Below are 18,517 nucleotides of genomic sequence, written 5' to 3' on the forward strand. Positions count from 1 at the left end.
GTCCTTATTTCTGCCCTTCAAGACGTCTGACCTCTGAACTTTGAAAGTTTTGAAAATGTGTCAGTGTGTCAGTGCTGTCTATTAAAACTATGAGAAATCAAAGAGCGACATATCCTTCTTGTTCCCTTCAGTATGTTACACTAAATAGAACATGATTGTACAAAATGGAGCAGTCTAATGCAGAAACTCAAATGCATCCTTTTGATCACTATGATATTGTTTTATTCTTCCTTTAAAATGTGAAAATTGTCAAACATAGTCACGTGTTTAGATGGAGATCTTTCATAGAGTACCGTACAACGCGTCAAAGTAAAACATCGCTTTCAGACAAACATCAGCTAGCAATAATACATTCTGCATTACAGAGCATAACTTGACACCTTGTTTACCATAGCAGAGCCACACAAACCTACAGTAGTAATGTCTCTATTGAACACAGAGCAGTGAAGAATATTTAGTTCATAAAGAGGGAAGCTGGTTTGTTGCCTCCTGGTGTCTAAAAGAAATAATAATATACCTTTTAAATACATGGTTTTAAAAGAAACCTTCTCCATTTTTGTATTTCTTTTACTATAACTCTTGAGAAGCCTTGAACTAAAAATCCACAAACATTCACTATAGTATATCTAACATCCTGGTTTTGATCAAAGACCAGTTGTTTTTCCTGTTGCAGTTCTTTTCTGACAGATGCTCTTAAGTCATTATCTTCAAAGACCAACAGGAAAATTATTTTGAACGGATATGACAATGTCGTCTGGAATCCAAGACGCCTTTTTTTTTCTTTTTTTTTTTCTTTCAAAACTAAACACAATCTTAACTATTGTACAATTGGTGTTGTTGTAAACATGATTGCTCATTATTTTTTTCTATTAATTATTTAAAAGTGACTTCTACTGTACTGTAAATGCAATAGCTTTTCTGTGCATTATTTATTTGACCTGATAATGTACACAGTGGTTAAATCCTCAGTCCGATGTGAACAATAATGTGCCTAAATACCAAAACAGAAACAATACATTAATTTCAGTACCTGCCGTAGTTTTAAAAGAAAGTGATTCTTGCATAAATATTAAATGTATGCAAGCATTAAACATGTATGAATGAATTAAAAATTCATGTAAGAAATAAGAAGGCTACAATGCCTTTTTTTAATTGGATGTGCCAGGGGACACCGCTCTATGGTCTCAATAAAAATCTAGATTCTCCCATTCTTGACATCTCCAATTGCTCCCCAGACATCAAACAAAAACACATCAGGAAAAGCGAAATCTCCCAGAACTGAGTCCAGAGCTTCTGCAAAGTCATCAGGGTTCTTCTTGTCTTTGCCCGCTTCCACAATGGTGGTTGCTGCACAGATGAAGGGATATGGAGGTTTAGATTTTCTTTGGTTCATGTCAGTAAGAGGTTGGATAATATTAGAGTATGTCAGTTACAAGTCCGTAATTATATCCCATTTTATTTGGAATATTCTTCTTACATTTTGACACATTCCTCAATTATAACAATTTTAGGACATGTTTAGGGTAAGTGTATCACCTTCACCACTAGGTAGAGCTACTACACTCTAATTGCGCTTTCTTCCACTTGGCTATTGGATCAGTGAGACTATATACAGTATGTATTATATATGTGCAATGGGATCCATTGTCAGGTGTAATCTGACTTTTCTAATCTGACCAGAAGGGTGACAAACAGAGTAAGAAACAGATTTTTCTTAATATCCTAACAGAATGTGACAGAAAATACAGTATTAGTAGTTATTAGTATTCAACTGCTTCAATATTTGCAATCGACAGTAGTGACGACTTGTGTCACTGCAGCTGTTCGAGATGGAAATATTCCAAAAACAAAACCCTGTGTCATAATCAAACAATATGAAACAGTATTAGAACTCGAAAAAAGTTTCTTTCACAATCTGTTTAATTATTAGTGGGACAAAATCAGTCTAATCTCTCATGTTGACAGTGCCTGGGACTTCTTTTAAGCAGGTTTGAATAATATTGTTAATACGCATGCACCTTAAAGGGGGAAAAAAGTTCTGGGGCCATTCCTTTTCATCCTAACATTGACCAAAAACTGTCCAATGTGAAGCTTCATTCATATGCTGATGATGCAGTTTTGTATTGCACAGCCTCTACCCAAAACCAGACACTTGCCCAATTACAACTGGCTTTTAATTTTATTCAGCAGAATTTTTATTTATTCAAAACAAATAAAGTCGTCTTTTTCTCAAATGCTAAGGCTAAGCCACAGAATCATCTGCAAATTGTGACATTTCAAGAGTGAGTCTTTATCAAGCTCCAGGTATCTTGGCATTTTCACTCTCATATTCATCAGTTGGTGAAAAAGTTGAAATTGAAAACTGGGTATTTATTTCAGGATCAAATCCTGCCTTTCTTTTGAATCCAAAAACAGCCTTGTTGGTGCTACTTTTGTGTCGGTCTTTTTGCATGCAGTGTTTTCACAGGGCTCTGAGGTTCATCACCAACTTTAATTGTTTGTTTGTTATATGAGCATGTTGGATGGTCCTCCTTGTCTACACGTAGACGAAAACATAGAAGGCATTTCTTGGTTTTCAGCCTTCTTACCGTCTGACTTTCAGTAACTAAAGGAACTCTGGAATCTATCATCTTTGTTCACAGGATGCTTTTTTCTCTCTTTCTGTCCCGGGGGTCAGAACTGAACTTGGGGAAAAGGCATTTAAGTTTGCTCCTCCCTTTTACTGGGACTATTTACAAAAAGGAGTTGAAATTGCATTTTTTGGTCTCAGTGGATGCTTTGAAGACATTGTTGGATAACTAGGAGGCAGATACATCTGTTTGTAGATGTTCTGTCTCTTTTGTGTTTTTTTTTATGATTGTGCTCAAATTCTGGCAGACTTGTTAAATTGAAATTGTTTAATTTATTTTTTATTTTATTTTTTTGTAGGTATTGGTGTTGTAAAAACTCAAGACCCGTCTAAAAACCACATTTTGAAGGTCGGACTCGACTCCCAAATGTCTTGGTCTTGTCTTGGTCTCGGTGAGTTCTGGTCTCAGGCAAGTCTTGGTCTTGGATAGTGTGGTCTTGAGCACAACACTATAGTATATACGACTGTTGTTTGTCTATCTGCACCTTTTTTTAACTGTGTTTGCTGCTGGTCTTGGTCAGGACACTCTTGAAAAAAAATTTTTCCTTGTTAAATAAACTGTCCATTTAAAAATAAATCTGAGTTTTGTCTGACATAGAATTTCATTAACATTCCATGTAAACAGGTAATAAAGTGGGGCATTGAAGCAGCTATTATCCCATTGTGAATATTAGCAGCATCAAACACATTTGAGATGAAAAAGAACAGAGGTTTTGAGACAGGGCCTCCCTTAGGTCCAAGGTCAATTCCACAAACACAATTCAAGTCTTCCAAGAGGAGTGAAAGCCCTTTTTGGTGCAAATATGACTATCCATATACTTTTGACCGTAAAGTGTGCATACCAGTAAGGTGATCTTACCGAGCTCTAAATCTCGGATGCCCATGTAGCTTTCCAGCAGGTCATCCACTTTCATGGTGGCCCGCTCTTCAAACTCATTCTGCTGGGAAGAAAATGTACTGGTGTTTACAGTTCACATTGCTACTTACATTTGACTTTTTGAGTGTTAGAAAAAATTTTATCTTGTAAGGATTTAATCTGTGGGTTCAGAACTAATTTTAGTGTATGGTATAACGAATCCCTTTTGTCTTCATTTCTTACATACAGTTTTTTTGTAACTAAATATTTTGTAACCTGCACATTGGCCAACAAGATCCCAGAGCAGTAGCAAACTTGTGTCTTTACAAAGCTAGTGATGCTCAGTTGTAATTGGCAAGATCAGAGAGTTATTCGTTTGACAATGTTTACTATAAAAGTTGTAATTTGTAGTGGTGTAAAACTAATACTTCATGGCCGAATATGATAGGTGCAAAACACCTTTCAGTATGATAAAATGTTCTATACTCCATGTTGCTCCACACACTATTTCTCTCTTATATTTTATTCAAAACTGAGATTTTGTGTAAAAGCTGAATTTGTGATAGCACTGTATATTACAGAGTACAGGTGTGTCCATTGGCAGCACGGTGCCCGCCTGGTTAGCACATCCGCCTCACAGTTCTGAGGACCTGGGTTCAAATCCGGCCTCGCCCGTGTGGAGTTTGCATGTTCTCCCTGTGCCTGTGTGGGTTTTTTCCGGGTACTCTGGTTTCCTCCCACATCCCAAAAACATGCATAGTAGGTTGACTGAAGACTCTAAATTGCCTGTAGGTGGGAATGGTTGTTTGTCAATATGTGCTGGCGACTAGTTCAGGGTGTACCCCGCCTCTCGCCCGAGGATAGCTGGGATAGGCTGCAGCGCGCCCGCGACCCTAGTGAGGATAAGCGGTACAGAAAATGTCTCTAGGAAGTGTGTGTTTGTATGTGTCGCTGATAGTTCAGCCATTATCCTGCAAACTCACCACTTCCTGGACGGTAGCGGAACCTTTGGAACGAAGGCGCAGGGTTTCCCTTCCTTTGACTATCTTGCCCTCATTCGACTTGGGTACTTTAGTCCTCATTCCAATCATGTCTAAACACACACACGTATACACACACACACACAGACACACACAAACATGAGTTAATTTAATCGAACCATGACTGGTGACCAATTCAGAGTGTAGTCCGCCTTCTGCCCAAAGTCAGCTGGGATAGGCACCAGCACCCTGTGAGCCAGAACAGGCTAAGTGGTATTGAGAATGGATGGGTGGATGAATGTTTTTGTGTTGTAAGTTATACAGGGGCTGCTTTTAACCTTTGTGTCCCTCGACTAATAACAATAAAAAAAAACTTCTGCAGTTAAAAATCTAAAATATTTGCAAGAAGAGTATGCATCACTTCCAATGAAGCACAGTGATTGTATTTCCCACCAAAAACTTACTTGACCTCTGCATATTCAACTGACTGTAAAAACGTCATATAATTGACCGAATGTTTTTGTTGCCCATAGATAGCGCAAAACCTCCCCTGAGAGTAGAAACTAAGCTGTTGAATGGATTTATTGTATGGGCAAAAGTATGTTACACATCTACAGTAAGTGAGTACTTCTGGTGAATTATTGTTTCTCTGTGTTTGCCAGTAATTTAACACACATTAACGGTATTAACATTGAGATGATGCCAGGGTCATCATTACCAATATAAACTACATCAACTAATGTGAAACTGTTCAAACAACTTCTTGCCAGAAGGTCATTACTTGTTTGCAACTAGACATGACGATAGAGAGGTTTTTACATTGTTGAACCGTCTGCAAATTTTCCTGTCATGCAACTGCATGCATCTGCATGCACTTTTCAGATACAGACAGAAAAACCCTGTCCCCAGTCACTTCCGCTGCTCATCACGCATGCATGTGTCAGTGGGGATTATTCCCATTCTTTCAACAAGTAGAACATTGATGCAGTCACAGTCAAGAATCAGTGAGATGTTGGAACTTGAGGCAAGGCCTGCCTCACAATATCTGTTATAGTTTATCCTGAAGTTTGGGTTGAGATTAGGGCTCCTCTTCCAAAGTTCTTCTCAACCAAACTCATCTAAACATGGATTTATGGACTGGATTTTTGCACTGGGTCACCATTATACAGGCAGAAAAAAGTGTGCTCCCCAAATTCCCATGTAGTTATAAATATTGTCCCAAATATCTTGGTAATTTAATTCAAATTAATTGTGCAGTAGTTTAGGCCAGAATATTGAATTGATTAAAATGTACAATTCGATACTGTTTGTGTGACCTGGTGATAAGGTAAAGAACTGACGAACTATTAAGACTCTGTTTGTGATGTAATCTCATCCAAAGTGGACCTTTAGTTACATTGTTCTCACAGTCACATCAATTGTACAGTGTTATTCAGAAGTCAGCTCCTTGACTCTAAATTTTGTTTCCCCGCTGTTAAAAAAAAGGTCGACGACAGCAAGGCCCCAGCCCTGTCGGCTTCATTCACTCACAACAATTTACTCCTTAATTTCCTTTCCAATGCGTTGTGATCAAGTGCAATAAATAAGGCTCTTGTGCCATTTGATGAAAACATTTATGGGAAGGGGAAAGGGAGACAGACGCCTACATGGCAAGGAATTTTGTAAATAAACCAAAGGTTAACTTTATGTTGTTTGGATTAGCCAGGATTATGTTGCTAAAGAAAGTATTACATCAAAGTGTGTCCACACAGTGCTACAACCGTATCCACACTATTGTTATTGTTTCTTGGGCATTACTTTGGTGTTTTTAAAACATCTTTCAGTCATTTTCGATTTCTATGTGCAACATCGCAAACTAAGGTCTTATCAGCTTTATTATTTTATTTTAAATGTTGTGACACAACTGACATCTCAACTGATAGTTTGTTCACCCTGTGCACATTTAAATCAAATGACTTTTTTTTCCCATTCAGCAAACAAGGGGCCCAAAGTTGATCCTTCACACAACCCTACACATTAATCCATCCCTGAATACCAAGCACAGGTACCATCGGCACCATGCTGATATAATGAATCAATGGACCAAAGATACCATCGCACCTTCAGTCTTGTTATGCTAAATATTTAACATCCAACATCAAAGTATTGTTGAGATATGGCCACGCTTCCTGTTTTGCACCCTTTCAGATGATGGATACTGCCTTGTTTTGTTATTGTTTTTTCAGTAACATTGATTAAAAGACCGCAAACTCTCTTGGTTATCTTTAAATTAATGTTGTAGCGTAACATCAACCTGAGAGCAGCAGTAGTTGCAAAATAACGCCTTTTAGTGGCAAAATACAGTATTTTAGTAGTAAAGTACAGTGTTTTCATTACATGTTGCTGGAGAAACATTCAGTTTTGAATGTAGTTTATTATTGAACCTTGTTGTATGTGCTCCTAATACATTATCATAAGAGCTTGATGAGGATGTTGAATTTGAGTGATAATAAACAACAAATCTAAAAATTCATTCAGGTAAAGGTAAAAATCTGAATTACCAGAAGAATAAAAACAAACTATGTTATCACAAACTATCAAACATTGAACACAAAAAATAAATCGTAGTACAGTTCTGTATTGTAAATTATTATTATTATTATTATTATTATCCATCCATCCATCCATTTTCTGAGCCGCTTATCCTCACAAGGGTCACGGGAGTGCTGGAGCCTATCCCAGCTATCAACGGGCAGGAGGCGGGGTACACCCTGAACTGGTCGCCAGCCAATTGCAGGGCACACATAAACAAACAACCATGCGCACTCACATTCACACCCACGGCAATTTAGAGTCTTCAATGATCCTACCGTGCATGTTTTTTTTGGGATGTGGGAGGAAACCGGAGGGCCCAGAGAAAACCCACGCAGGCACGGGGAGAACATGCAAACTCCACACAGGCTGGGCTCCGACTAGGCGTAGAGTGAAGGGAATGCCTCTTGGTTGCTCTTTCAGCATCTTGGCCACTTTGTAATGTCGACATCCCACAATGCTCTGGAACAGCGTTCAAATCCCGGCCTCGCCTGTTCCCCGTGCCTGCGTGGGTTTTCTCCTGGTACTCCGGTTTCCTCCAACATCCCCAAAACATGCATGGTAGGTTAATTGAAGACTCTAAATTGGCCATAGGTGTCAATGTGAGTGTGAATGGTTGTTTGTTTATATGTGTCCTGGCGACCAGTTCAGGGTGTACCCCGTCTCTCGCCTGAAGATAGCTGGGATAGGCTCCAGCATGCCCACGACCCTAGTGAGGATAAGCGGTATAGAAAATGGATGGATGGATGGATGTGCGCTGCTCTTCTATGTGCTATACATCAAGGTAGATAACAGTGTAAAAAGCATATCTCACCAAAGGCCCTCTTCGGTCCGACTAGGCGTAGAGTGAAGGGAATGCCTCTTGGTTGCTCTTTCAGCATCTTGGCCACTTCGTAATGTCGACATCCCACAATGCTCTGGTCATTGATGGCCTCGATGTGATCACCAACACACACTGTCTTCAGTCGATCTATAGTGCTGCCTTCCTTTATTCTCTTAAGGGGGAGAATAATCACTTTTAGCTTTGTTTTGAGCACCAATTACTTGAAGTCTCCTCAGAAGCAATTGCGAACACAAAAATGTACATTTCAATGCAGATAGTTGGTTTAATATTGAGCAAAATTCAAAACGTTTTCCAATGAACTGAAACGCAAAGTTTCTACACAGTGGTAATTTACTGTCCTTATTCACCTTAATGAATGCATATCCAGCACCATTGTCTGTGATGGTGAGGCCCAATGCGTCCTCTGTCTTGGTCACCTCCACTTCCTTAGTCTCTCCTCTGACATGAGCAAATATAAAGTCCTCCAGTCCAATCTGCCCCCCCAGTAACTTCTGCATGTCAACTTTATGGGAGTTGAGGGTACAAAACAGGATCTGAAAGCAGAATTTGAAAATACAGGAGCATGTCAAGTGGCATGCAAATGTGTGTTGCACACAAGGCTTCCTGATGCCCCAAAATCCTAATCGTCGACAGGGGTTGGGCAAACGCCCCCTGCGCCCCCCGCTCCCTCCCCCAAAATAAACTGCAGTTTATGTATTTTAAATCTGCTAATACATATCTGCCTCACAGATCTGAGGACCCGGGTTGATATCCGGCCTCGCCTGTGTGGAGTCTGCATGTTCTCCCCGTGCCTGCGTGGGTTTTATCCGGGTACTCCGGTTTCCTCCCGCATCCCAAAAACATGCATGGTAGGTTAATTGAAGACTTTAAATTGTCCGTAGATATGAATGTGAGTGCGAATTGTTGTTGGTTTATATGTCCCCTGCGATTGGCTGGCAACCAGTTCAGGGTGTACCCCGCCTCCAGCCCGCAGTTAGCTGGGATAGGCTCCAGCACGCCCACGACCCTAGTGAGGATAAGCGGTACAGAAAATGAATGGTTGGATGTACTTATCAGAGTAGTTTGAATCCACCACACTTTTATTTATTATTTATCCATGATTGCATACGTGAACTATTTTCAGACTTCATCTTCAACTTCCGCATAGGGCGCCTTCGCGCAAATCCAAAGTGATCATTAATGTCATTGGACTCCAATTCACCAATCAGACGGCATAAATGACTCATTTGGGGGGACAGCCACACGAGTGTTTACGTTACGGACTCCGAAAAACAACTCCTTTATGATTCAGATGATGATTATGATGATGCAGTCTTGCATCTGCCCACTGGATATTACAGCCCACTTCTAACTTGAGAAAACACCTTGTGATAAATTGCAGAGCTTTCTGTTGTTGTTTTGGCATTGCGTATGGCAACAGTGCTATTTTATGGTCATAAATCACTGTAAAACCTTTGGGGTACATGCCATACTGCAATCTTAATCTCTCTCTCTCTCTCTCTCTCTCTCTCTCTCTCTCTCTCTCTCTCGCACACACACACACACACACACACGCACACACACACGCCCACAAGTCTGGTTAATAAACAACTATTTAATTCATTTAAGTGAATAAAGTAAATAATGTTTCTGTCGGCCCCAATGCATGTGTTGTTTGTTGCTGGGCACTTAAAATTTTAAATGATGGCAGGTATGTGTGGACTCCCATATATTATATGTATATATTTTTTTGACGTTCATCGTCTGGATTTATTTTATTTTTTTAATCAGAAGTTTCTCACCAATTAATCTTTTGTTTAGTAGGTTTATTCACTGAGTAGTTTCTTACTCTCACTCAAGTATGTATTTCGGGGAGTACTTTTTACTTTTACTTGAGTCACATTATTCTAAAATAACAGTACTCTTACTTAAGTAAAATATGTAATATTAATATTTAAAGCAGCACATTAGTGATTTGACAAATTCATATATATTTTAAAAATAAACAAATAACATCAAAAAAGAATTCATGTAACAGGACTCAGCCGCAAAGCCCCCCCCCCCCCCCCAAAAAAAAAGAATTTGTACCGCTGCTTGATTACTCCATGTTATAAAATTCACTTAAATTTGCTTCACATGATATATTTCAATAAATATATACAATAATTTCAGAAAAAACTATCATTTTATTGAGATTTATTTCAGTTTGTACAACACTGTAAATGGACCGGCGGTACTGTATCTATGTAACGTAAAATCTCCAGCTATGCTATATACATTTTGACCAGCAGGGGGAAACAAACTCAAACAAATTGCAACGAGTAGGCACTCAGGAATAAATCAGTTTTTATACCGTGACTTGCGTCATTCATATAATTATACTATATTTTATTTCTAATTGCATGTGCTGAAGATTGATTTTGATCTCTAATTGCTGATTCTAACGTATATGTCGTTCTCTAATTGCTACTTCAAATGAATGTTTCAACTTTCCCTGTTTAGAACCGTTCACTTTTTGTCAAGTCTGTAAAGAAATAAAATACAAACTGCCAAGGGAAAATAACATGAATAAAAAAGCTAACTGTGAGGTTAAAAGCTTCATTTCATAAGCCGCAAGAGAAATTGAAGATAGCCACTGTCAGTTGTTATCTGACCTGGTGTGGTTCTGTTTCGATATTGTACACATGAGATACTAAAGTCTGACTACAGTTCAAGGTCTTTCTTTGTCATGTCGCTGCACCGTTAAGTCAGCTGCTGCTGGGATATACTCTGTGTAATCTCTAGTCCCGCATGTCCTTCAAGTCGTAGATAGGAGAAGCCTTCGTATCGGTCTTAATATCACTACAGATTGGCACTGCTGATGTGTTACTGTTTAATTGCTCAGTGAATTGTATTTACAGTCTAACGCTGATTAAATGCAATTGACGTATAGATACAGTTACTGTACAGCCATTTTCATTTTTAACATTTATGAAAGAAAGTATCGACGAATGTTGATATGCACACTTCTCTTAATTTCTTTCTTTAGCTTTCACTTTTGTCTTGTTGATCACTGTATAATCTGTTTGTCGCTGCTGTAGACAATGTTATGAATGTAGGTTTAAAAGACAAATAGTAGATTGGATCCCCACTAGTCGTAGGGGATAGGGACCGAGTATGACTGCAAAAGGCGAACTTCTGCGAATAAATTGGCGCTTCCCTAAAAGTGATCATAATTGCCTATCCATCCATTTTCTGTACCGTTTATCCTCACTAGGGTCGCGGGCGTGCTGGAGCCCATCCCAGCTATCTTCGGTCAAGAGACGGGGTACACCCTGGTCGCCAGCCAATCGCAGGGCACGTAGAAACAAACAACCGTTCACACTCAAATTCACACCTACGGGCAATTTAGAGTCATCAATTAACCTACATAATAATTGCCTGTATTAATAATTTAAACAATGAAACAAAGTATGATCTCAAAACACTTCAATAGCATTTCTACCACTTACAACATATTAAAACATTGCTTTGCCCTTAAAATACAGTAAAAGTACAGGACACAGATACAATGTACTAGTACGTACACTTCAATGGCAAATTACTGTAGCGGTGCAGTCCATTATAAAACAATTAACATTTGACTGCGCAGCAAAGCGCCACAACGACATTGATGATGCCCTTGCGGCTGCAGGTGGGAAACTCGGCTGATTTGTGGGTAGCTAGGCTGGTGTCTAAGTTATCACGAGTATGGCTAGTTTCAGGTCAGTGTTTATCGACCTGAAATCGCCGGATCCATGCAGTGACAACACGAACTGTTGGTTTCGCGATGTTCCGCTGAGCCATTGTTATGGATTCCACTAGTTTTGATGCTGTGTTTATTCCGAGTGTAGCGAAACTCGCTCGAGACACACGCATAGCCATCTCATCCATCCTCCTCTCTTTCTGACTGTCAATCTAACAGCAACCATGTTAGATTTGTGATTGGATGAGCCAGTCGGGCGCTGGGAGCAGAACGAGTGAGCCTGTGTTCTTCCATCACGGTCTGGTTTGGTGCCGCCACAAAAAAAGGAAAAACTCCAACTGCAACGAACAATTAGGACTGGTGGAAAAATCGTCGGTACCCCGCTACCCACCCTTGAGGACTTGCACGCTACCAGAAATAAGACAAGAACATGCAATTTGGTTGAGCGTACAACTAGTTGGATGGTTGGGTTTCTTTGGGCGAGGTTATGGCCGACAGAAAATCGAAAATAGACGAGTTTTCCGCGAATGACAGAGAGTAGGTTTTAAAATAATACAAAATAGTGAATAGGTGAATTTGTGAATGTCGAACAACTCCAACGGGGAATATGTGGGGGGTCCACTGTAAATCATTACAAAACAAATTGAAAAGTGAATGACCTTCGATGCACCTTCATGAATATAAGAACTGGAAGAATGGAACTGGAACTGATCACATTTGAACAAAATATTTATATTCTATTTGAGTATTATGCCTATTTTATGTAACTCATTGATATGATTAAAAAGACCTCTGATACCACTAAAACAACAACCCCAATTCGAATGAAGTTGGGACATTGTGTTAAATATAAATAAAAACAGAATACAATGATTTGCAAATCATGTTCAACCTATATTTAATTGAATACACTACAAAGACAAGATATTTAATGTTCAAACTGATAAAATGTATTGTTTTTAGCAAATAATCATGAACTTAGAATTTTATGGCTGGAACGCGTTCCAAAAAAAGCTGGGACAGGTGGCAAAAAAGACTGAGAAAGTTGATGAATGCTCATCAAACACCTGTTTGGAACATCCCACAGGTGAACAGGCTAATTGGGAACAGGTGGGTGCCATGATTGGGTATAAAAGGAGCTTCCCTGAATTGCTCAGTCATTCACAAGCAAAGATGGGGCGAGGTTCACCTCTTTGTGAACAAGTGCGTGAGAAAATAGTCGAACAGTTTAAGGACAATGTTCCTCAACGTACAATTGCAAGGAATTTAGGTATTTCATTATCTATGGTCCATAATATCATCAAAAGGTTCAGAGAATCTGGAGAAATCACTGAATGTAAGCGACAAGGCCGAAAACCAACATTGAATGCCTTTGACCTGCGATCCCTCAGGCGGCACTGCATCAAAAACTGACATCAATGTGTAAAGCATATCACCACATGGGCTCAGGAACACTTCAGAAAACCAATGTCAGTAAATATAGTTCAGTGCTACATCCTTAGGTGCAACTTGAAACTCTACTGTGCAAAGCAAAAGCCATTTATCAACAACACCCAGAAATGCCGCCAGCTTCTCTGGGCCCGAGCTCATCTAAGATGGACTGAGGAAAAGTCGAAAAGTGTTCTGTGGTCCGACGAGTCCACATTTCAAATTGTTTTTGGAAATTGTGGACGTCGTGTCCTCCGGGCCAAAGAGGAAAAGAACCATCCTGACTGTTATGAACGCAAAGTTCAAAAGCCTGCATCTGCGATGGTATGGGGCTGTGTTAGTGCCAATGGCATTGGTAACATACACATCTGTGAAGGCACCATTAATGCTGAGAGGTACATACGGGTTTTGGAGAAACATATGCCGTCATCCAAGCAACGTCTTTTTCATGGACGCCCCTGCTTATTTCAGCAAGACAATGCCAAACCACATTCTGCACATGTTACAACAGCGTGGCTTCGTAGTAAAAGAGTGCGGGTACTAGACTGGGCTGCCTGCAGTCCAGACCTGTCTCCCATTTAAAATGTGTGGCGCATTATGAAGCATAAAATACGACAGCGGAGACCCCGGACTGTTGAACAGCTGAAAGAATTCCACCTACAAAGTTTCAACAATTAGTGTCCTCAGTTCCCGAACGTTTATTGAATGTTGTTAAAAGAAAAGGTGATGTAACACCGTGGTAAACATGACCCTGTCCCAGCTTTTTTGGAACGTGTTGCAGCCATAAAATTCCAAGTTAATGATTATTTGCTAAAAACAACAAAGTTTATCAGTTTTAACATTAAATATCTTGTCTTTGTAGTGTGTTCAATTAAATATAAGTTGAACATAATTTGCAAATCATTGTATTCTGTTTTTATTTATTTTATTTAACACAAGGTCCCAACTTCATTGGAATTAGGGTTGTAATATATTATCTTGCTTCATTAAGCATTGTGTTTTTTTCTCTTCTGTTGGATGTTGCAGAATTGTGCAGCACCTAATATCACAGCAAGTTAGTATGATTTGCCCTCATGATCCATGTAAAGATGGGAACACTGTGTCACTTTAACAGCGTTTCATGAGAACCAAAAAATAAAAAATAAATAAATAAATAAACAATCCACAGAAAAGCTAGATCAAATTCAATAAAACAGCACACTGTTGTTGTTGTTGACAAAACCAGTTTTATACCTCTGAGTGAGAGATGTTGAAAACGTCAGCAATCTTGGCATACAGCTCCTTCACATTGGTGAATCCATGGATTCGGCCCGTGGGGCTTCCGTGAGCCAGCTGCGTGTGGAAAATAAGCCTCGGCCGTGGGTATTCCGGCAGCCCAGTTGGCGGTGGTGAAGGAGGAGGAAGCAGAGGCGCTGTGGGCTCCATATGCCCCCGATTGTGGCTTTGAGCCTTGTGTCCCTCCATGGCCTCTGCCCCAGCTGCCTTGGAGTCCTGTGGGCTCATAGCCTCCCTGCTCTGCATCTGCTGACGTGCTTTCCTCCTCTGGTAGCCCTGCTGGTGCAACTGCTCTAGCATAAAGAGACAAATACTGACCTCCCCCCTTAGTTAGCTGTCCAACCATCCAACCATCCTCAGCTTTGGGGAGATCAGTGCTGATGAATTAGTCATGAATAAAGCATGGTAACATTAACTGCCATGTAGAAACCAAACACCCTTCAAGTGGATGACTGTATGTGTTACACCTGAGCCTTTGGTAGCTCACACTGAGAGAATAGAATCAAATTAGATTCTAAAAAAATGACAAAATGGTACCCGAATCCCCCATCAGCCTGGCTGTGAGGAGTGCAGTTTGATTGTGTAGAATGTTTTCTGTTTATGAAAGGCGCAATTTGTGACTGCCAATCTAGAAACAATCATCCCAGAACAAGAGGGAAACTGATATCGTTGGTTAGGGAGCATCCAGTAGGTGCCCAATCCTTGGTGATGCAATGACCTTTTTGTCCATGCAGACAGGACTTTCAACAGATGCTTAATTCACAATGGTGGTGTGTATTACAATAAAAGATAATTGGCATTATAGTTATACAGTACACCACTACAAACTACAACCACACAAATAGGAATTGTAATATCTAATTGATTATTGAATTCAGTCACTGATGGTGTAGTGGTACACTCGCCTGACTTTGGTGCGGGCAGTGTGGGTTCAGTTCCCACTCAGTGACTGTGTGAATGTGAGGGCAAATGGTTGTCCATGTCTATATGTGCCCTGTGACTGACTGACGACCAACTCAGAGTTTAGTCTGCCTTTCGCCTGAAGTCATCTGGGATAGGCTCCAGCGCCCCGTGACACTGAGCAGGATAAGCGGTGTTGAGAACGGATGGATTATTGAATTCATTCAGTATCTAATTGAGTAATTATCAAATTGATACCTTATGACTGAATGATTGTTGTAAGGGAAGAATTGTTTATCCCTGTAAGGAATCTCTTTAGATTTTGGATTTCCACATTATGTATATACAGTAGCAGACAGTAGATGACATGCATCCTTTTTTGAATCGATCAGTTTGTTAAATTAATTTAAATTGAAATTTACTGTACAGTGAGGAGTTAAAAATGGTATGGGATGCTACTGTAACCATTTCTTGTATATTATGTAATATTTCTCATCATTGACATTTGTGTGCTCAACAATGCAAACATAGACCAACACAATTTGCTACAATATGCACGATATGCCATAAACAACTGAGAGATGAAACATACTGTAATCAATTTATTAGAAAATAAAAATAGAATGGCACTCGATGTAGAGTAGAAGCACTCCACCACTGCTGAATTTTAACAGCAAAAGACATGTTGGTTGTGTTTGTCCAACCATTTGTTAGTGAGCAAACTACTTCTTGTTCTATGGAGGATGATGATCTAAGTCCTGATGATGATGATGCCCTGTATGCCATGAACGTTCCTATACATTTGTATTTTATTTTTCTGTCAGTACAAGTAAAACAAAAAGAAACATGATGAAATGTGGCGGCACGGTGGCCGACTGGTTAGAGCGTCAGCCTCACAGTTCTGAGGACCCAGGTTCGATCCCCGAGCCCCGCCTGTGTGGAGTTTGCATGTTCTCCCCGTTCCTGCGTGGGTTTTCTCCGGGCACTCCGGTTTCATCCCAAAAACATGCATTAATTGGAGACTCTAAATTTCCCGTAGGTGTGACTGTGAGTGCGAATGGTTGTTTGTTTGTATGTGCCCTGCGATTGGCTGGCAACCAGTTCAGGGTGTACCCCGCCTCCAGCCCGCAGTTAGCTGGGATAGGCTCCAGCACGCCCACGACCCTAGTGAGGAGAAGCGGCTCAGAAAATGGATGGATGATGAAATGTGTCATTGCAGCGTGATTCCAACGTGGATCCCATTAGAAAAAGACCGCTTCAAACTGATTTCATGGTGAGTCGTCATACCACGAGAATATCAAAGGCCAGCAACAGTGTTCAGTTATAGTGGAAATTGCAAGAAAAACACATCCACAAAGTTGTCTGATTTGTGTCAAATGTCAGTTCATTTACATTTGGAAGTGAATAGCTGTAGTCTTATAATTTTGTGGCATTATACTGAATCTTATGGTTACTCAAAACAACACCCACTTAATGTACCAAATACTGTACCTTTGTTTATTGTACAGTATTTTCAACATTCGCCAGATACCGTTTTTCTTTCTTTCTTTTTTTGCACGGCCATAGTTTTAAGCACTAGTCCTGTATTGAATTGAAACCAAGCATGTATACTTGCTCCCAACAGTGACCTTAAAAATGTTAAAATTATGAATCTTGAAATCTTGAAACATTTCGCTTTTGCATTGTCATTTTCTGTCTGTGACCTCCCAAAGAGTCTTGATGTGAAATGTTAAATGCAGAATTTTTGCATGTTGATACTGCTGATAATTTGGTTCTTACTTCTTCCGCCACTGTCAATTTATTCTGCTTATTAATCATTCCTGAACACCCGCTGCAGGCTGTAATCATGGCCGTCATGGCCTGTTTTTACGAGGCAAAGGTGATACCATGACTTCAAGGTCAGCATGTTTACGAATGTTTAACCCCGGAGATCAAGGATGACCTCCCTTGCAAACCTTCCTTTTCCAACAGATAAGACACTTTGGGTCATACAAAGACTTACATGATAACATGTATATCTCTCCTGTTATAAAGAAAACAAGGATTTGTGTTCGGCAGCTTAGATAATGAAGTGGTTGTTTTCCCAAATATGGAAGTGGCCATACATGAAACTGTCATCGTGTTCTACACATTTATATAACTAGAAGTCTTGCTTTAAGTGTAACTAATGAATGACATGGACAATTCATAATCAAATCAGTCTGTCACAGAGACCAGACTTTATAGCCCTGGATATCAGAGATGTACAAAATAATATATATATATACAGTATTTAGAATGGCACGCAGTGCAGACCTCTGTTAAAGCAATTTTATATTATAACAATCACACGATTGTACACCTACTGTATATGCTTGAATTTTGTCATTAAAACACTTCATCAGGCATTAATTGATAGACCCTTATTAGATAGCTCTACATTTTAATGAAATACTGGTATTAACTTCTTAAGCAATTTAAGTAACTTTTTAAAATGAATCATCATGATCAATCGAAAGTTTTTATTAGCAAACATGGGTTCTTGGCCAAAGGGGGCTAGAATTATGTTATTCTAAAATAAAAAAATAAAAAACAATCAGGGTGTCCAAGGTGCCTGTGTAAACAAGTGTAGCTTTATCCAGATATGAGATTCTTCCTTGGCCCATACGATTCACATCCTGTTTTTTTTTCCATGGCAATGAAAAGATTAAGGTAATTCTAAATTTGTTTATAACTATTATTGCCTGAATCAGAATATTTTACCAATTTTCTTCCTTGGAGCCTGAAGGCCACGGTTACTTGTTTTGGTTTTCATTTTTAATGTTGACTCTTTCCACTGTACTAATTCCAGTTTTATGACAAACAATGTCAATATTTTCAGAACAGGTCATGTGGCACATTTTCCGCTATTTGCATGGCAATTTTCCCAGAACTTTTCCCTGAAGTTTGAGTTAGCGCAGACAATATGCTATACTTATTCCTTCTGCACGTTGTCATTTTAACACTTGGATGTTTTCTATTTGCAGAGTAATTTCATTTGATGTCTACTTTCATGAGTAACCTTCTCATGTAGCCTATTGTGATATTTGCATCAACTAAAATGGATACAGAAAAGAGAAACTGAAAACAATCCCAGACATTTCCAACCTAATATTAAGGTAAAGAAAAATGTTTTTCCAAGGTTTCAGGATTTCATACAAACCAAGTGGGTCAAAGTTTTCATTAAAAATAATAATGCTAGGGCAATATTGTGTTAATTTACCGTCATCATCATGTTTCTCAAATATTGATTCATGCGTCACTGATGTTCCGTACAGTCAAATGTGTTCTTTCCCACTCTGCTTTGACACCC

At 39.5% G+C, this 18,517-nt stretch overlaps 1 protein-coding gene across 2 annotated transcripts; it reads right to left on the bottom strand.

Moving 5' to 3' along the window:
• Positions 1–236: 236 nt before the first annotated feature.
• On the bottom strand, positions 237–14,586 carry gipc3 (GIPC PDZ domain containing family, member 3). 2 transcript variants are annotated; one of them, XM_061780036.1, is made up of 6 exons: positions 14,245–14,586; positions 8,228–8,413; positions 7,851–8,031; positions 4,469–4,578; positions 3,489–3,570; positions 237–1,347 (listed from the first exon to the last, which is right to left on the bottom strand). In XM_061780036.1, the coding sequence occupies exons 1-6, from the start codon at positions 14,584–14,586 to the stop codon at positions 1,196–1,198; spliced, it is 1,053 nt and encodes a 350-aa protein (XP_061636020.1). In that variant the 3' UTR covers positions 237–1,195. The 2 variants fall into 2 exon arrangements, with proteins under 2 accessions (XP_061636020.1, XP_061636021.1); XM_061780037.1 differs by having other exon boundaries at positions 3,489–3,567; positions 14,245–14,579.
• Between the last annotated feature and the right edge of the window lie 3,931 nt (positions 14,587–18,517).

This window comes from Phyllopteryx taeniolatus, chromosome 7 (genome assembly GCF_024500385.1).
Source record: "Phyllopteryx taeniolatus isolate TA_2022b chromosome 7, UOR_Ptae_1.2, whole genome shotgun sequence".
NCBI classification, from domain to species: Eukaryota; Metazoa; Chordata; class Actinopteri; order Syngnathiformes; family Syngnathidae; genus Phyllopteryx; species Phyllopteryx taeniolatus.